Source organism: Sorex araneus, chromosome X (assembly GCF_027595985.1).
Source record: "Sorex araneus isolate mSorAra2 chromosome X, mSorAra2.pri, whole genome shotgun sequence".
Lineage (NCBI taxonomy): Eukaryota > Metazoa > Chordata > Mammalia > Eulipotyphla > Soricidae > Sorex > Sorex araneus.
The window spans coordinates 315,875,983-315,896,758 of record NC_073313.1 but is presented as its reverse complement, the minus strand read 5'-3'; the positions used below and the strand labels follow the sequence as shown (position 1 = coordinate 315,896,758).

The following is a 20,776-nucleotide window of genomic DNA, read 5'->3' as shown; positions in this document are numbered from 1 at the left end:
CAGTGGATTAGATGTTCTAGCAAAGACTGTCAGGCAAGTCAAATAAGAGGCATGTAGATTGGAGAAGAATGCCTACAACTATCTCTACTTATGATGACATCATCTTGACTATGGAAAGTCCAAAGGAACCAGTAAAATTTATTAGAACTACTGTATTTCACTGCATAATCACCACCATTGTAAAAGCACTGCACATTGTTTTTAAGTAACAATGGCACAACTTTTATTTTTATTTTTGGACAGTAAGTGCTCAGGGATTACTCCTGGACTTATGCTTAGGGATCACTTTTGGTATTGCTTGGGGATCACATGTGGTACCAGGGATTGAAGTTGGTTTGACTGTATGCAAAGCGAATGCCCCACCTACCATACTATTTCTTTGGCTCCATGGAACTACTTTTGAAACAGCTATACATAGTGGTTTTAGCCTACGTTTTTAGAAAAAAATTGGCATAAAATCTGCAATGACTATGCAGTGAAACTCAATAATACACAAGGCACCAAGATAATGGTATACTAGGTTGATGTTACAAAACCAGTTGTATTTTTCTAGCTTTGCCATGAGTATTTAATAAACACCATAAAGAACAAACCAATTCTATATACAGTATCATATAAAGAATAAAATAGGTATGAACAAGTTTAACAAAACAAGTTAGAGAAATATAAATATATCAAAAGTTACCCAATATTTATAAATATGCACTGCACTGTAGCACTGTCGTCCCATTGTTCAACAATTTTGCTCAAGCGGGCACCAGTAACATCTTACTGTGAGACTTGTTGTTACTGTTTTTGGTATATAGAATATGCCGTGGGTAGCTTGCCAGGCTCTGCCGTGAGGGCAGGATACTCTCGGTAGCTTGCCAGGCTCTCCAAGAAGGGCAGAGGAATCGAACCTGGATTGACTGTGTGCAAGGCAAATGCCCTACCCGCTGTGCTATCACTCCAGTCCATTTATAAATATGAAGACAATATTGTAAAAATGGCAGTTCACCGCAATTAATATGTAGACTTTTATTAAATTAAATCCTGATTAAAATATCTGTAGCCTGTTTTTCCCTAGAAATTGACAATGTGGTTTTAAAATCCTATGGAATGAAATAGCCCCAGTATAAGCAAGACAATTCAGAACACAAATAAAATTTGATCATAAAAAAATGAAAAATACTTTACAATTTAAAAAATTACTATAAACTTAACAGTAATACAGTGTCACTGTAACAGTACAGTATTACAGTAGTATAGAATTTGAAAAGGAAATATATATGGATATGTCAACAGCATAAACTTGAGAAGAAATAAATAAATTCCAAAATATATGGTCAATGAACTTAGGTGAAAGTAGTCAGTGCACTGGTGAAAGAATTGTCTCTGTATTGCTACAACTGGATAGATGCATAGGGAGGAGAAATGAAGTTGGATTCCCCCGCCCCCCATGCCATATTCAGCTTTTAACTCAGAAAGAGCACAACCTCAAATATAAGAGCTAAAACAATAAAGCTCTTAGAGGAGAACAGTTGTGATCGTCACAGTAGTGGACTGGACAGCAGTTTCCTAAATGCAACAAGGCATAAGCGATAATAATGGCACATAGGTAGGGGCCATGGGAATAGCATAGCCACAGAGTCTCTGCCTGGAAAACGTAAGGCTGGTGAAGCTGTGAGTTTAATCTCCAGCACTGCCCCACTCGCCTGGGTACAATCCCTGTGACTCTTTAGGATCCCCAGAACCACAGAACTGCATCCAAGTGTGTGACTCCTGGCAAGCATTGCCACCAACACATGCAGGAGAGCCACAACTGAAGGGATAATAACTATATTATCCCGAGAGAGCACTGCAAATAAAAGCATGTGAGCTCTGCAGCCGAGCCCAGGTGGCCTCTGGCCCTTGCAGAAACAAACACGAGGGGCCGGAGCGATAGCACAGCAGGTAGGGTGTTTGCCTTGCATGCGGCCGACCTGGGTTCGATTCCCAGCATCCCATATGGTCCCCTGAGCACCGCTAGGAGTAATTCCTGAGTGCAGAGCCAGGAGTAACCCTTGTGCATTGCTGGGTGTGACCCAGGAAGAAAAAAAGAATTAAAAAAGAAAAAGAAACAAGTACAAGTGACAGAGGGAAGGGAAGGGATGGACTCACTTTTTTTTTTTTTTACTTTTTAAAATTGAATAACTATGAGATAGACCCTTACAAAGCTGTTCATGATTAGATTTCAGTAATACATTATTCCAACACCCATCCCTCCACCAGTGTACGTTTTCCAGCACCAGTGTCCCCAGCAGTGTCCCCAGTTTCCCTCCCATCACCCCCCAGTCCCCACCCCCATCCTGCCTCTATGGCAGGTGCTTTTCTTCTCTCTCTCTCTCTCTCTCTCTCTCTCTCTCTCTTTCTCTCCCCACCCCACTCCTTTTGTGTATTATAGTTTGCAATACAGATACTGAAAGGTTGTCATGTGTATCCCTTTACCTACTTTTAACACTCGGTTCTTATCCAGTGTGATCATTTCCAACTATTATTGTCACTCTGGTCTTCTGTCTTCTCTATCTTACCTACCCTCTGCCCCCCACACACTTGTGGTAAATTCCAACCATTGACTAGTCCTCCTTACCCGTTTTCCCTGGCCTTGGATATAATTCGTCTTCTACTATATGTTTTTAATATACCACAAGTGAATGCAGTTATTCTATATCTGTGCTTCTCCTTCTGACTCACTTCACTCAGCGTGTTACCCCCCATGAGATGAGCTCACCTTTAACCAAGGTAAACCTTAGTGATTCAAAGAGCACTAAGTGGGAGAACATATTTAAGAGATAAAGCTCACAAGAGACTTACACCTTAGGTAGCTGAGAAGTGAAATACAACAGCCACTCATCAGTTTGAAGGAACAAATTCCAACTGTTGAGTTTCCTGAATGACGCTGTAACTCATGGTCACGCAGTGGGCAGTTTCAAATAAGCATGCACCCTGGAGTTGGAATCTGAAATGGGTCTTTCTGATCGCAAATCAGGTGTCTGCAGGACTGCATTCCTTCTGGAGGCTTCTAGAGAATTCATCTCTTGCTTCTCCAGCTTCCTCAAGCTCCCTTTGGTTTGTGACTCTTTTCTTCATCACCAACAGTGATGGTTGAGGAAGCCTTTCTCAAGCTGCCTAGCCTTCCTGAGTCCTTATTTAGGCTTCTGTTCCAGTGCTTGAGCATCAGGAACTTTTCAAAGACATTGTACTCACTGGGATGGCCCAGGAGAACCCCCTTGGCCCTCCAGAATCTTTTTTTTTTTTTGCTTTTTGGGTCACACCCGGCGATGCACAGGGGTCACTCCTGGCTCTGCACTCAGGAATTACCCCTGGCGGTGCTCGGGGGATCATATGGGATGCTGGGAATTGAACCCGGGTCAACTGTGTGCAAGGCAAATGCCCTACCCACTGTACTATTGCTCCAGCCCCGGCCCTCCAGAATCTTTAATATAATCACATCTATAAAGTCCATTTCCTCCTAGACGGTATGGGGCCACCCCTTCTCCCGCTCCCGGGATAAAGATCTGGACATCTTTGGGGGTGTCATTAGGACACAACCCAGTTCAGAAATTTCAGTGAATGTGGAGTTAAGTGGAAAATTCAAGAGGCATGTGAAACTTTTCCTTTTCTCTTTTTTCCCTCCTTGTGAGCAGAGTGGGGCTCAAGAGTAGAGAATGTATAATGGGATCCTGTGTGCACAGACTGAAATGGAGAGAATTGTCAAGTGTTCTTTTCATGTGGGGACAAGGGGGTTCAAAGACATGGGTCTGTGTGAGTGACAGCAGGAAACATGGGCTGAGGGGGAAGATGCTTTCTGAGGGGAGACTGAAGGGGGCCCTGGGAAGAATCTGTGGGGCCTGTGAAGTCTCGGGGGGATGAGGAAGGGTTTGCTCTGAGTTGCCTCACACAGGCCCGCTGCCTCCTTCCTCGGCACAGGTGTGCTTCCCGCTTCACAGGTCTCTGCTTGTCCTCCAGGTATGCTGGAGCCCTTCTGGACCAGGACATATCCCAGGGGAAGGAGCTCATCAACAGCCGCCCTCTGCAGGCCCTGGTGGCAGGGCTGAAGGCCTACAGCACGTGGGAAAACATCAGCTGCTTGCAGGACTGTCGTGAGTGCACCGGAGGCATGGTGAGCCCAGGTGCCCTGTGACAGTGCAAATTGGGGAGTGCTGTGGGGCCAGCCCGTGGAGCAGGGGCACAGTGCCCTGGGACAGTCGAGGCTGTTCTTGTAAGGGGGAGCAGCCTGTGGCCTAGAGTCTCTGGAGCTCCACCCCATCCACTCTGGGTCAGCACAGACCGCAGTACTGGGGTGTGTGTGGTGTGGTGAGCCTGGAGCAGCGTGGCTGAGGGTCAAGTGGTTCAGACTCTGGTTCAGGGGGATTTTTTTGATGGGGGCAGTGCTCAGGGCTTACTCTTCGTCCTGTGCTCAGGGATCACTCCTGGCAGTTTCTGAGGAAAATATGCAGTGCTAGGGACCAAACTGGCATTGGCCACATGCTAGGCAAATGCCCTACTCACTGTCCTATCGCTTCGGTCCCAAGGTTCGGTGTTTTCATCCCTCGGCGAGAATGTGATGAATGACTCCCAATGTCTCTAACTCCGGGAAGGAGGCAGATGGGGGTGTGCCAAGCCTTCAGAGTCAGTTCAGTGTGTCCCTAATCCAGACCTCACACTGACCTGAGCAGTGAAGGGGTCAAGGTGTGAAAAATCCCAGTATGAGCCTTTGGAGAGACCCTGAAAATATGTGGGCTCTGTGTCATAGCTCTCCACAACTCTAAGAGTGGATGTGCCAGCAGGGTGCAGGGCTCTGGCTGGGACAAGTGGAACCCATGTAGGGCCTCTGAGAATAGAGCAGTGGCACTCTGTCTCAGTGACACCGCAGATTTGTAGGCGTCAGCTAGGGTCGCATCTGGGCTCACCTCCAGCTGTCAGTGACCCCAGACATGGGTCCAAGTGCAAATCTGGTGTGTGTGGGGGCTCTCCTGTCAGGCCTTGGGGCTAAACAGAATTCTGAGGCTCCATCCTGTAAGGCAGGGTGAAAACTTTTTGCCTTTATGAGAGGGGTCAAGTGTAAGCTGAGGGTAGCAAATGGAAAGGAAGAGGAAGAATGAGTTTTGGGGAAACCCGATCCCACCTTTGCCTGAGTCAAGGGTGGAAGGGCTCCTCCAGGGGTGCGGGGGAGGAGGGTCTGGGGTGTCAGGTCTGACTGGCCTGATGGCTCCTCCTGTGTTTGCTTATCAGACTGCCCATGATCTTTTTCCTTGTGCCCGTGATGCAGCGGCAGCCTGGGCTAACCTGGAGGTTCTCCTGGATCCCTGGTGGGGGTGGGGACATGTCTGCTCTGTACCCATTGCTCACAGAATGGAGTTGAAGGTGACAGCCGGCACTGTGCGGGGGGCTTGGGGTAGAGTTATACTCATCCGAGGCCGGAGGGATAGTGACTGGGAGCAAAGTTCCTTGGTGAGCGCACAAAGTCTGGAGGCCCTTCAAGGCCGAGGGAGGTGACACTCACCTGGGCAGCAGGGGGAAGCATGGCCCGGGCTCTGGAGAGAGCAAGGTTAGGTCAGTGGTGGGGAGCTGGGGGTGGGGAGGAGGCCCAGGGTGTCTCCTAGGCAGGGCTGCCCCTGGGGCTGCAGGCTTGGATCTTGTCACCAGGCATAGCCCCAGGATCAGACTCAGTTCCAAACCACGCATCTTCTCGTTTTCTTGGTGACTCCTCCATTGAGTGCCTTCAGGGGCCGACTGCCCCTTGTCATAGCATATTCTGGCTAGAGCCCCGGGTCCTTGGTGACTATGTAAAACCAGCACTGGGACCCTCACCTGTGTTGGGCATGATGCAGATGAGGCAGGTAGCCGTCACTGCGGGTCCCATGAGTACCCCCTCCCCACTGCCCCAGTGCAGTGTCCTCTGGCATCATCACATCCAGAGTGTCGTGAGGTCCAGTCCACCAGGCCCAGGTCCTGCAGAGTCCAGTGCAGGATGTCCCTGAGCCTGTAGTCGGTCTCTCTTGGGGGGTGCCTGCTGCTCTTTGCTCCACCGGATTCTTTGTTCTCCATCTGTGTACATAGGTGGGAGCTGCTGTCCACTTGTGCTCTCCCTCTTCATGTGGGCATGGGGCCTGGAGGAGGAAGCTACCTGTCCAGTGTCCCCTTTTATTTCACACTCACCCCCACCGGTAGCTATTCCCCCCAACCTGATAATTCATGCTCATGTAGCCAAGATTTAAAGTGACCAGTCTGTGAACTAGATTATCCTCTCGGCCTTGACCCTATCCACTGCAATGCCCCCACCCTGCCTTCATGTGCTGTCCACCCCCGCCCCTGCTCTCCTCATGGCCGTTAGACGGGCCCCCACCGGCTACTGTGGGAGCCGTGTTCATCCTCAGCTGGCTTGGAGCACTGGCAAGCATATGCCCAGGCCATCACCTTTGCCCTCTTCTCCAGCGTCCCTGCCCAGTTATGGTCCATTTGTTTCCAGCCAACACCCTTGCTCGCCTTGTTGTAGGAGAGATGTGAAGTGGAGAAATATTCTTTCAGACCGGAAAGTCTTCCCATCTTTCCCCCCACACATGCTCCGCTGCACCCGATACTTTGCCCCTCAGGTGCAGAGACCCTGGCCCCCATCCTGCAACTTCCTCTGCTGAGAAAAAGAGCCTTCAACCCCTGCATCCGCTCACACAGACATGAGTTCATTGCATTCTGATGTCCAAACACAACATCTACTTCTGGCGGGGCTCCTCTAGGAAGAGGGAGGCAGGGACTCCGTCAGGGGGACTGCTGAGATGAAGGGGAACATGGCCTGCTTTGTGACTGTAGGTCTTAGTTTTGAAATTCTCCATGTCCCAGGCCTCATTTAGTGCCTTGGGAACTGAGTGAGTGAAGGAGCTTGAGACAGCGCTTCTCTCTCGGCCTCAGTTTCTCATCTCCAGGATGAAACAAACAGGCTTTCCTTGACTGTTTCTCTCCCTCTTCCCTTCCCTTTGCTGCTAGTGTTGTGATTTCCATGGGTGACTCACACCCGCTGGGGCTGGTCTCAGGGGTCGCTTGTCTGATGGCAGTGCTCACACACATGTTCACTGAAGTCTCACTCAGTTGTGGCACTGGATCACATTCCCATTACAGTGCTTGATGGGAGATACATGCTGACCGCATGTTGGAACATTCTCAGCTGAGGCACTTGGCAGGGGTCACATAACTTTGTTGCAGCACTTGCACACAACGGTTGTGTGTATCAGTAATCATACGCTCTATTGCTATACCAAGGTTCTGAGATGGCAGAGCTGCCAGGCTTGATGTATGTGAGCAGAAATCCTGTGCATGACTTTGGGCTTGCAAAGTAAGTGCTTCTAGCCACCAAGCCATGCCCTGCGTCCTATACAGAGCGTGAGGGTTTCACTCCATGAGCTGCCGAGTATGAAATGCTTCACACATGAACTTAGGAAGCAGCAGTTGGCATCTCTCTGAAGCGCCTTGCCTAGGGTAAAAAATACCACCTGTTCTTTGCTATCGTACAACAAAGTTGCTGCAGAGTTTGTCATGGTGCAGCAGACCTTGGGCAGAATCCAGGCTGGGAGGACTCAGAGAGATTAGAGTGGGAGCAGAGGGCTTAAGAGAGCCATTTTAGGTTCTTAAATGATAAGAGTCTTCCATATGGTGTGGGAAGGGCAGCCAGGCATGGAACCCCAGCAGTCGGGAGGAAGAGGTGGGAGTGTGTGGCATGTACACAGACACCAGCATCAAGCATCCAAGGGGCTCAAGGGGCTGCAGAGGAGAAAAAGATCAGAGAGAGAGAGAGAGAGGGAGGGAGGGAGGGAGAGAAAGCCAGGATTGACCCAGGTGACGGGACTGATCAGGCTTCAGAGCTGCCCATGGCAGGCGCCCAGGAGCACTGCCTCACCTCAGATCAGCGAGGTGTAGCAGATTTAGTTCACAGCAGAAAGCCTTTGGCACAGTGCCTGGTTCATAGTAGGCTTTTGCCAACTTGGGGTGGGGTGGTTGGGTCACACCCAGAGAGATGTTCAGAGGTTACTCCTGACTCAGTTCTCGGGAATTACTCCTGGTTGGTACTCAGGATAATCAGGAATTACTCTGTGTGGGGTATGGGGATTGAATCTAGGTCAGCTGCATGCAAGGCAAGCACCTTTCCTGCTGTACTAGGTCTCCATCCATCAAACATGCCTGACCATGAGCCAAAGTAAAAGCTACACTTTTTTGCTATTACCCTGTATTCAGAAACACTGTAGCACTGTAGCACTTGTCCCATTGTTCATTGATTTGCTAGAGCGGGCACCAGTAACATCTCCATTGTGAGACTCGCTGTTACTGTTTTTGACATATCGAATATGCCACTGGTAGCTTGCCAGGCTCTGCTGTGCAGGTGGGATACTCTTGGTAGCTTGCTGGCCTCTCTGAGAGGGACAGAGGAATTGAACCTGGGTCAGCCACATGCAAGGCAAACAAACGCCCTACCCGCTGTGCTATCGCTCCAGTGCGTATATGTTAAGTATAGATTAAGTAGAATTCATTTTATGAGACAGTTATTGCCTCCCTATTTCGGTGTCTTCTCCTATTCAAAAATTTGTTTTCTGTTACTTTAAGAAAAGTTAATCATGATGATACCATGACTCTGGGCTGGAGTGTTAGCACATCGGTAGGGTGTTCGCCTTTCATGCAGACAACCCATGTTCGATTCCTCCGCCCCTCTCGGAGAGCCCAGCAAGCTACTGAGAGTATCGAGCCCGCAGGGTAGAGCCTGACAAGCTACCCGTGGTGTATTGGACGTGCCCAAAACAATAACAAATAAGTCTCACAATCAAGAGACGTTACTGGTGCCTGCTCGAACAAATCGATGAGCAACGGGATGACAGTGATACAGTGATCATGACTCTAGTGCACTACAGCCTGTATTTACCAGATGCAGCCCTGATTTACTGATCAAAGGCAAAGATTGATACTAGAGTTTCTATGGTAGTTGAGAGCTACAGGTTAGCTGAATGAGTTTACAACAATATTATGAGGCTGGGGCTTCAGGAAAATACATTATCTGGATTAGATATGAGGTAACTGATACCAAAATCTCAGATAGTTTAATTTTTACTGAATTGTTATTGATTTGGGCCAGCATTCAAGACTATCAGTTGTTACTTATCTGGCCCTTCGTGCTTTAATACTACATATTTGAAAATGGGAAAGAAATAAAGGCCTGGAGATATGACACCTATGGATCAAAAAGTGATCCATTCTTCCTCATTGCTTGGTATATCTCAGCTCTGAGTGAAAAATCAACACACAGCAGTATTCAGTATTTTAGATAAGAGTTCAAAATCTCAGCATGGTTATTCCAAAACAATACTAGGAAACCTTTCAATTCGGAGACTCTTTGCACAAATTAATGTTTCTGTAGAACTTGGTGGTTGGTTTTAATTTTCATTCTGTGTCAGGAGGTCTTAAAGTCTTAGGTTGACTGTTTATACAGGAGCTTTAACAATTGTTAGTTCCTTTGAGTGTTAGGTAACATGTTACAATCGTGACATTTAGTTGTTTAAAGTACATCTTTAGGGGCTGGAGAGATAGTACTGTGGGGGATGCTGCTTCATTGCATGCATATACCTTACTGCATATGGTCCCCTGAGTACTCTGCCAGGAATAATCCCTAAACTCAGAGCCAGGAGGAAGCCCTGTGCACTGCTGGGTGTGGCCCCCCAGTAAAATATCCTGGGGCTGGAGTGATAACACAGAGGGTAGGGCATTTGCCTTGCACACGGCCGACCCAGGTTTAATTCCCAGTGTCCCATATGGTCCCCCAAGCACTGCCAGGAGTAATTCCTGAGTGTAGAGCCAGAAGTAACCTATGTGCATCACTGGGTATGATCCTTAAAGCAAAAAAAAAAAATTTAAAAAAAACCCCAAAACACCCTTTGTAATGATGCAGATAAATATAGACTATAAATAGAATGAAAACTTTTGAAATTAAATCATATTTTTGCCATGTAACTCCTTGTTTATAAACTCTAGTTTTTCAACCTCTTTCTTTCCAGCATAGTCTCACATATTTTGTGCATAAAGTCAGAGATAATTGAGATTTCATACAAAAAATAACTTTACCCCCCAAAATCAGATCATCAAATAAACAATACTGGTTGAAACTTTCACAATTCATGTTTATAATGGATCTTTCACAACTCATGTTTATGCAAGCACATCTTTGATTTAGTGACTTCTGATGAGGAGTCTGTGTGTAGGTCAGTGCACTAGGTGCATGCTCCTTATCCTGGGAACCAGAGCAGGAGAAATCCCACAAACTGTACATGGAACTAGGACATTCTCAGGTTTTAGTCAATCCTAGGATTGAAGAGCTTCTCTATGAGCAGAGTTGAGAATTAAGGGACTTCTCTTTCTGAGTAAAAATGAGTACTGGCAGCAGATATACTATCCTGAGTAAAACAACAAAAAATGGTTCACAAAATTTATGAACTAAGCAGTTTGCAGTACACTGGGCATCAGGCAATGAAGGACAGTGATCTCTGAGAGAAGGAAAATGAACCACATGAGTCCTACAGTGGTCTGTTTTCAGCCTGGAGAGGGTTTCCACGCTGTGTTTCAGAAAGAAGCACAGTAACAGAGTTTAGAAAACTCTTGGATTTGAGAGGGGGGGGGAGAGAGAGGGAGAGATGGAAAGTGCCTGCCATAGAGCTATAGAGGCAGACTGGGGGCGAGGGGTGTAGCAGGAGGGAAACTGGGGTCACTGATGGTTGGAAATGGACACTGGTGGAGGGATGGATGTTGGATCATTGTATAACTGAAACCTGGTGTGAACAGCTTTGTAACTGTGTATCTCACGGTGAGTCAATTAAAAAATAAAAACAAAAAAATACAAGAAATATTAAGGAATATTCTATAAACATAGGAAACTGGATCTGTGTTAAGGTATGGACAGTAAAGAAAATAGTAACTATGTCAGTTTATAGGATATTTTTCTTAAATCTCTATATAGATACTTGTATAAAAAGCTCAACAGTGTAGTGTGAGGTTTATAACATATACAAAAATAACAAAATAGTAAAACTACAAGGACAGGGAGAAAATAAAGTGCATTATTATAAGGTTTTTAAACTATATGAAGATGTAAAGTGTCACCTAAGTGTAGGCTGGAATAAGTTGAAGGTTTTTAACCATAAACCCTTAAGTTATGACTGAAGCAATAAAACAAAGAGTTATCAATAATAAGGTACAAAGATGTTGTTAACACAGAGTTGTAATGATATTAAGCTCATTTTTAAAAGGCAGAAAAATGAACATAGAAGGGATTGTCTGAATGGAAAAAATTCAGTTGATAAATTTAAGTCTAATAATATTAATTAGTATTTCAAATGTAAATGTCTCAATATAAAGGTAGAGATTGTCAGATTGAATAAAAGAGTAAGACTTAACATGATCCCTTTGAGAAACACATAAAGTTTAAAGTCAAAACATGAAAAAATACATATACCATGTTATCACTCATTGAATAAAACTGGAATAATTTAATATATACAAAGTCAGTTTCAGAACAAAGAATATTGCCAGAATATCCCATAATGATGAAGAACTTACAGCATTTATCTGACATTATCCTTTGGGTCTGTTTGTGAGTTTTCTTTCTTCTTTCATGCACTTTGCCCTTCCTTCTCACAACAGCTGCTCAGCGGTTATGCTAGCTCATCCCCAGCCCCAATGACCTTGCTGTTTTTTTCTATAAAATGTGTTTCTTTCCAGCAGAAAAAAAATAACATATTGTCAGGGGTATATGATAATCTTAAATCCAGTAACAACCCTAGGCTTCTTTGGTTACTTCCCACTTTGTCAGTACGGACATCAAGACTTTCTACAGGAGGAAACTGAAGCCTCCTTACTGTGTTCCAGAATCCCACTCCAGAGAGCCGAATAAAGCAGAGCTGTATAAAATTGGAGCAGGATGAAATCTCGACAAAGCTCTCCAACTGCGGGATGATAAGGCTATCAGCAAACACACACTGGCTATTTCTTTCATGTTGGACTCCGAGCTGCTGTTTGCTGTTTAGAGATAGAACCCAGCTGGGGAGTAACTGAGTCACTGTATTTTAAATATTTCACAAGAGAATACTGAAACAATTAAAAGTGTTTGTAAATCTTAAAAAGTTTTTAAAAAGTGCTATGATGCTTAAACCATGGTTATTTAGTAGACTGTCTCGAAAGGAATTCCTCAGGGAGATTCAACGCCATTTCGTTTACCGAGCATTGACCATCCCTTGGAATGAATCCAAAGCCTGAAATAAACAAGACCGTGCTCTGGAAATCCCACAGAGATAACATGAAGTTCATGTGCTCAAAGCACAAGTCCTTTCTTCACTCCCTGGTCAGCAGCCTGGGCAGCCTCTTCTGGAAGCCTGCTCCTACTTGTTGACCTTTACACATGGTTCCTGGTTTCCTGGGACTTGTTGCAGATTGAAGGTTTTCCAGTGGAGGCAGCTAAAATGCTGGGGACCAAAGAGATGAAAGTACTAGAAGAGTCAGACTCAAGGGTCTAAGAGTATAGGGAGCCCCTCTTCAGTCCAGAAAAGTTGAAACTTCTGGATCAAGTCTCCAACCACCAGTGTTGTCATGGATGTAATAAAAGAGGGACCCTCAATCATTGCTGGTGGAATTGTCAATTGGTTCAGTCTTTTGGGCAAACAGTATGGACAGTCCTCAAAAAAAAAAAAAAAAAAAAAAAGGAATGGAGCTTCCATGCAATTCTGCAATTCCACTCCTGTCAATCAAGGGTCTAAAAGCACAATGCAGAAAAGGCATCTGTTCTTCTACGTTCGTTGCAGCACTAGTCAAAATAGTCAAAATCTGGAAATGACCCAAGAACCCAAGAACAAATGACTGGATAAAGAAACTGTGGTACATTTACACAAAAGAATACTACTTGGCCATAAGAAAAGATGAAGTCATGCAATTTACTGATACATGGATGGATCTGGAAAGTATAATGCAGAGTGAAATGAGTCAGAGAGAAAGATATAGACAAAATTATTTCATTTAGATGTGCAATAGAAAGAAACATAGTGGGGAATAGCTAATGATGAAGACAATATAAATGAAAAGCAGATTAACTAGTCCTTGGGAGGAAGTTTCCCACTCTCTGGGAGGAGGGAGAGATCAGGCAAAGGACCACTAAGTCAATGATAGAGGAAAGTGGTCACTCTGGATGCATGAGGACGGGGTGCTGAAAGGAGGTTAAGTGACGTGCATGATATCCTATCAGTAACATATAAATAACAGTGCCTAAAGGGGGATGAGAGGAAAGGGAAAAAAGATAAGGAAAAAAAAGTACCTTAGAGTCAATCTGGGGGATGGGAGGGAAACTGGTGTAGGGAAGTGGACACTGGCGAAGGGATTGGTGTTGGAACATTGTACACCTGAAACTTAATCACGAGTAAACTTCTAACTTTGTAATTCATGGTGATTCAATTAAAAATAATAAATAAATAAATTTTAAAGTCCTCCAGGAAAAATGGGTGCTGGCAGGTAGGAAGGCTGGTATGAGAAGGTCAGCTACATAGACCTTCAACCCTGGACATTGCACATTCATCCTTCCCTGGGATGAAATAGATGATATTTGTTTAAATGTTTCTACAGCAACCCCCTGGACATATATAGCTCCAAATCAATAACTAGGTCAGCTTGACTTGGATTTCATATGGCAAAGACCATTTTGCTCCCCATCCAATTTCTTAAGAAGGAACAGAGCCAAGTAAAATCCTGGCTGGTGCCTGAGCCATGTGGAGCCAGTGATGCTTTTGGAGGATTGTAAGTCTGAAGGTCACGGGTGCATCTGGCTAGAATTATCTGTGTGGGCAGGGATGAGGCAAGATGGACTTAGTAAATGGGAAGTGGACTGGGAGGAAGGGATACAAGGATGTTTTAAACTTGGAGAGGTTCTAAGACCATATCTGGACACCGCCTAAGAATAGACTGGCTGGATCCAAGAGTTGACCCCAGTGGAAGGGCCTTCTCGGTGATTACTATGACTTTGATCTGGTCAACTCCATTCTAATTTTTCTCAGGCATCCATGGGTGCCTAGCCAAATCTTTCCAGCTCCATTTGATTAATCAGAGACCCCTTTGGGGTGGTGATTAAGGATTGGGAACTATTAGATTCCTAACAATATGGGACTCCAGATTAAATTCTAGGTTCATTCTCATTTCTACTGAAGCATTATGCTTTTTGAGCATCATTTTACAATTAAAATGATGTATCAATTTTGAAAGAAACTTATTCCAAAATAAGAGGAATCAGCTTTTGTATTATTGGAAGACATTTTCATTTTTGACTCCTTGCCATTCTCTGAGTCCCTACTAGATAAAGTGCCAGTTTCTATATAGTATGATGCCCTGAATGTTCCAGTAGTCCTAACAAGCAGGAGTATTTATTCTTCTGGTTTTCCCATAAATGGATGAATTAAGACCAGGAGTGGGATCTTACAAAAGATAGAGACTGGGGTCCTAATCCAGGCCTTCCAAAGAATTAAGTTCAGGTCCCTGGATTTTGACCAAAATACAAAATCCAAGATCTTGCATTTTGGTCAGGGGTGGGGGGTAGAGGGTGAGAGGGGTGGAGAAGAAGTCGGGAAATAATGACTGTTTATGCCCCAGGTTCTGTTTTAAAATCAACATTTTACAGTCACCCCCACCCCGATTTAGCCTTAAAAGAATCCTCAATTCTAAACAGGTCTCTGTGTTTTGCCATTAATCTGTGGTTACTGGAAAAAAAAATCATCTCCCAGTGGGAAAATCCACAAGTTATATTTGTGAGTGTCTTATGTTAGTAGGTCTTATCTTGTTAGCAAATTAGAGTGGGAGGGCAGCAGGCAGTAAAACTGATCAGTACTGAAGAAAAGAGAAATTACTGAAATATGACGCAAGGATAGTTAATTTTATTGGCACCATTCCTTTGAAGATCTCAGCTCAAGCTTCTTAAGGGCATAAAGAAAGTGATTATACATTTTGTCAGGAATTGACTGCCTCCAGACATAAAAAAGAATAATGGCTGGAGCTGGCATTGATCCTGGGACAGTTTGTCAAATCTTAAATCTGTCTCGCTTCATACTCCCTAGAGATGGGTCAAAATTCTTCAGAAAGATTTACCCCAGCACATTAAGGAAATAAGAATGGGGGAAATGAAGCTTCACACATTAACTTCTGAATATGCGATCATATTTATTAACTTTCTTTTGGATACAAGTAAGAAAGATGCATGGAAAGTTTACTCATGCAAGGGAGGACACACATTAGAAAGAGACAGAGACAGGGATAGGGGAGAGGGAGAAACAGAGACAGAGACAGAGAGAGGAGAGAGGAGAGAGAGAGGGATGGGGAGAGAGAGAGGAGAGAGAGGGAGGAAAAGAGAGGGGAGAGAGGGAGGGAGAGAGAGGTGTTCTGGTTTCATGAGGAAGCTCTGATCGCCATTTCTCCCTTCCTCCTGCTGAAAGTCTCCTCTGACCTGTACCATTGAGGCTGCTCCTTGGCCACAGAGCTTACAATACTCTATTCCAGTTGCATTCTGAGATAGTGCCACATAAACCTAGTGCAGAGTCTCTGGCTCAGTTTGAGCTAAAATCTTCTTAAAATCACTCTTTCCAGTTAGGGAATGGGACCCTCAACATGTTATCTTATGCCCTGCATAGATATGGAAATGGGATCATTTTCAGAGAACAGTACCTGAACCTTGCCTCTTAGACAATACATAATAGAGTTTTCGAAATATTTTTAAAACTAATTTTTGTAGCTGATGCATAGAAATAAAGTTGAATTTTTTGTTTGTTTTTGGAGCCAACCCAGCCGTGCTTAAGGGTTACTCTCGGCTCTGCACTTAGGAATAACTCCTGGCAGTGGCAGTGCTCAGGGGCCCATGTGTAATGTTGGGGATCCAACTTGGGTCCATGGCATGCAAGGCCAACACCCAACCCTCTGTACTATTGCTCCAAACCCTTGGAGTTGAATTTTTGTGCCCCATTAAACTGTCAAAATCATTCTAGTAACCTGTTTATAGTTCCTTATGTTTCCTATGAAGGTAATTCTTTATCTACCAAATTTTTGCATTTACATTTGATTATTTGTCTTATTTTAGTGGAGTGGAGAGGAATTCCAATACAATGGTTAAAATAAAACATTAGTTCAGGTACATGTATGTTATTGACTTCACAGATAAGGTGTCCACCCTTTCACCATGGGGGGTGCTATTTGATGTGGGTCATGGCCCATGTTCTTTCTCATGTGAAGAAAGGTCTGTTTTACTTTCAGTTTATGAAGAGGCTTTTGTGTGTTTATACAGGTGTGTGTTCATGTATTTTTGATTATTTTGTAAAGGATGAGAGTATTCAAATGTTATGGCATTTGTGCCTTTAATTTGAAATAATTGTATCTTTTCTTCCCCATAATCTCTTAATGTGATGACTTACATCAACAGATTTATTAATGTTCAAATCTTTAATTTGCTGTAGTCCTACTCTGTGTGTGTGAGATACACTGTTGATTCTTTCTATTAGCATTTATTTTGGACTTTCCTATAGATAGTTGTTTAGGACAGTTGTCGTTATACCTTCCTAGAATTACTCTTATCTAATTTGATATCAAATTTATGTTATCCTCATTAAATGACTTAAAGAAAAGAAGATGGTCCTTACTTAGTCTGTTCTCTTAAAGAGTTCATGTAAAATTAAATGATCTTTTTCTTGAATACTTATATAAGTTCCTGCAAAATCATATTGGCCTCTTGTTTACTTTCTGGGACTATTTTAAATGATTGTTTCTTTAGTGGTTATAGCTAATCAAGTTTTCTCTTTCATTTTGAGTCTTTTTGGTAATTTAGATTTTTTTCCTAGTAATTTTCTTGTTTCTTGTTGGGATGGAGCGATAGCACAGCGGCAGGGCGTTCTCCTTGCACATGCCCGACCCAGGTTCGATTCCTCCGCCCCTCTCGGAGAGCCCAGCAAGCTACTGAGAGTATCTCCCCCGCATGGCAGAGCCTGGCAAGCTACCCGTGGCATATTCGATATGCCAAAAACAGTAACAAGTCTCAAAATGGAGATGTTACTGGTGCTTGATGAGCAATGTGATGACAGTGATGAATTTCCTTGTTTCTTCTTACTTTGAAAGCATGTTGCTTCAAGGTTTATAATCCCCTGTAGTCTCTAATCCCTGTTGCATCTCTGGTTTCTTCCCCTTTTCCAGCCCTTGTGTTTGTTTTCCTCACCCCTTATCTCTTGATCTATTTTTCAATTTTTCAAATAATAAACCTTGGAGTCTGCTGAGACTCTTCAGATTGTATTTTTTTTAGTTCATTGATTTTTATCTTCATTATTTGTTTATTTTTACGTTCTTTGGTTATCGTTTTGCTTCTCTTTTTCTAGCACCTTAATTTGGGGGTCATTTCATTGATTTTTCATAATTTCTCCTTTTCTAGTATAAATATTTTAAATCACACTGTTCTTTTTAAAAACTGCTTTGACTAAATCAACCATAATTTAATAAATAATTTTTTTTTTGTCTTGAGGTCAGAGCAATAGTACAACAGGTATGGTTCTTTTCTGTTATGCAGCCGATACCACATATGACGCCTGAACCCTGCCAGAAGTCTATAAGCATATAGCCAGGAGTGAGTCCCGAGCACTGTTGGGTGTGGCCCAAAACAAGTAAACAAAATGTTCTGTTTAACAATTCTAAGTATAGTATAATTTCCTTCATGACTTTATTTGACCCCTAAATTTGTGTATTTTTAAAAATTTCTGATTGTCTAATAAAAAGAGATTGAATTCTTAATATGTGTGAATTCTTGATATAAACTGAGTCTTAGCAGTTCATGTTGATTTACATAATCCTCAAAATAGCCCTATACAGTAGTGTTAGGATCCCGAAATTATATATATATATATATATATATTTTTGCTTTTTGGGTCACACCCAGCAATGCTCAGGGGTAACTCCTGGCTTTGCACTCAGGAATTACTCCTGGCAGTGCTTGGGGGACCATATGGGATGCCGGGGATCGAACCCGGGTTGGCCACGTGCAAGGCAAAAGCCCTACCCGCTATGCTATCGCTCCGCCCCCCCCGAAATTATATTTGCGAAAAATGGAGCACAATAATTTAAACACCTTGTCCAAAACCACATAGTCCTGAGTTAGAAAAAACAAAATTTTAACCCAGGCAGTTTGACTGTGGAGTATAACCACTACGTGCTACATATTCCATTTCTTTTAGGCTTCCTTTTCCTAACCGTTCCAGTTGTTGTTATAACAATAATTATTGTTATACTGATTTTTCTACCTAATTTTAATGCAGTCAGGGAAAATAATAAAGAAAATAATGCAGTGAGATACAGATTCTGAAATTTACCCTGACCTACTTTGTGGCCTAGAACAGGCAGTTTCCTTGTGTATTTCAAAGGAATGTGTAACCTGTCCGTGGGTGCAACGTTTTTAATGTTAACGTGTATAGTTAACCTCTTCATGTTCACTATTCCCTCATATTAGTGGAGTTTTTGTTTGATCTGTGAACTACCAAGTGGACTGAATTCATCCACTGTTGATCAGATATTGTAAGGAGATATTGATCAGCATCTCCATATAATTCTAAAATTTTTTTGTCTCATTATTTGGAAAGTAAATGTCTTATTAGGTGTTTACAGGTTTGGAATTGTTCTATCTTCCTATTGAATTATGTTTTGATTGTTCTGCAGTGACTCTCTGTAACTCTGAGAACTTAACAAGTATTTTTCTTACTATTACAATGAAGGGGCTGGAGCGATAGCACAGCAGTTGGGTGTTCGCCTTTCATGTGGCTGACCCGAGTTTGATTCCTCCGCCCCTCTCGGAGAGCCGGGCAAGCTACCTGTGTGTATTGGATATACCAAAAACAGTAACAATAAGTCTCTTTATGAGAGACGTTACTGGTGCCCGCTCGAACAAATCGATGAGCAATGGGATGATAGTGACAGTGATTACAATGAAGACAAAACATTTACACTTCATGCTATTTATCTGTTGAATCATTTTACTTTAAACCTTAATGTGCTGCTTGGTTGTGTTTATTATAAATAATGTTTATCTGCGTTTTAAATGTGATTTTCTCTGACACCCTCTCTTTATCTGTTTAGTGTAAATGTTTATTGCCCCTGATGAAATACTTGAATAGAAGAGTAGGATTTCTTCTATCTTATTCTTTTTTTTTTTTTTTTGCTTTTTGGGTCACACCCAGCGATGCTCAGGGGTTACTCCTGGCTTTGCACTCAGGAACTACTCCTGGCGGTGCTTGGGGGACCATATGGGATGCCGGGGATCGAACCCGGGTCGGCCGCGTGCAAGGCAAATGCCCCACCCGCTGTGCTATCGCTCCGGCCCCTCTTCTTATTCTTTACTTTCTATTTGTTGCTGATGATCTCTGCTATTTGGGATTTTTACTTTCAGATTATTGCCCTCCCTTTCATTTTTTTTCTCTGGATTGTTTTCACAAATCACCACCTCCCATCTCTTTCAAGTATTTTCCAAAATGGGTGGTAACCACTCACAGGGCTGCATGAGCAGTCCAGGAGCAGCGGCCTCAGTAGTCCTGGGTGCAACTGGAAGGTGCTTTTATTTGTTCCTTAAAGAAGAGAGATTTCCAGACCATCTCTTAGTGCAGGGCCTAGGGCTTGCCCACTTGTGACACCTTCCAGTCCTATTATGTGGATGCTGATAGTGTGCTTGGGTTGGAGCCAGAACTCTGTACTCCTGAAATTCTATTGCTGACAGCTTTGTAAATCACAGTACCCAAATTTTCTTTCAAAAGAGAAGAAAAAGAAGGACGAATTCCAGGGGGGTTGCTGAATGAGTTGTTTTCTGAAATGGAAGGGCAGCCGAATAAGCTTGGGAAGTTCTGGTCTACACTCTGTGCTCTCACTTTCCATTACTTTGAAACAGCATTTAATCCTATAAATAAGCCATCATATTTATTATTTTATGGAACTAGGGTTTCTTTGGGCTGGAGCGATAGCACAGCGGTTGGGCGTTCGCCTTTCACGCGGACGACCCCTGTTCGATTCCTCCACCCCTCTCAGAAAGCCTGGCAAGCTACTGAGAGTATGGAGCCCGCACGGCAGAACCTGGCAAGCTACCCGTGCATATTGGATATGCCCAAAACAGTAACAATAAGTCTCTCAATGAGAGACGTTACTGGTGCCCGCTCGAACAAATCGAAGAGCAACGGGATGACAGTGACAGTGACAGGGTTTCTTTAAACCTACAACCTTCACCGATGTCATTATTTCTGATTCTTTTTTGGTTTCATTTGCCATTTTCCTTGTCTCCATTGCACCTTTTTTAAAATTTTTTTTTATCAGAATGCAATTTAACGTGAGTCTGTGTGACAAACCTAATTTTTTATTTGTTTGGATATCTTCATTTTGTGCCCAATCTTGACAGGTTAAGTACTGGAGAGCATAGAAGTGATTTTATTTTCTAGTCACCGTGTTGCTTGCTTCTTAGCTGTTATTCTGCTAGCATTCTTCTTGGTGTACTTGGTCAATACCCATATCTGCTGTTCTTGTAACTTTGACTCTTTAGATAGATCTCTGTCTTCTTTTGATGGGCTCTGCTCCCCTAAGCTGGTGAATTCTGAACGTTTCTCTCTCAGTCCAAGGGGATCTACATTTCCTTCTCCCTTAGAGCAATATGAATGTGGGCAGAAAATTCTGAGGACAGATGTTTCCACCCACAGCCAAGATG

General features: G+C 43.5%; 1 protein-coding gene across 1 annotated transcript in view; it reads left to right on the top strand.

Annotated features, from left to right (window-relative positions):
• The window catches only part of ACOXL (acyl-CoA oxidase like), a 355,676-nt gene that overhangs the window by 186,405 nt on the left and 148,495 nt on the right, over positions 1-20,776 (top strand). The window contains exon 12 of the mRNA XM_055123333.1: positions 3,988-4,141. Coding sequence (XP_054979308.1) covers positions 3,988-4,141 — 154 coding nt within the window. The remainder of the gene's footprint in view (positions 1-3,987; positions 4,142-20,776) is intronic.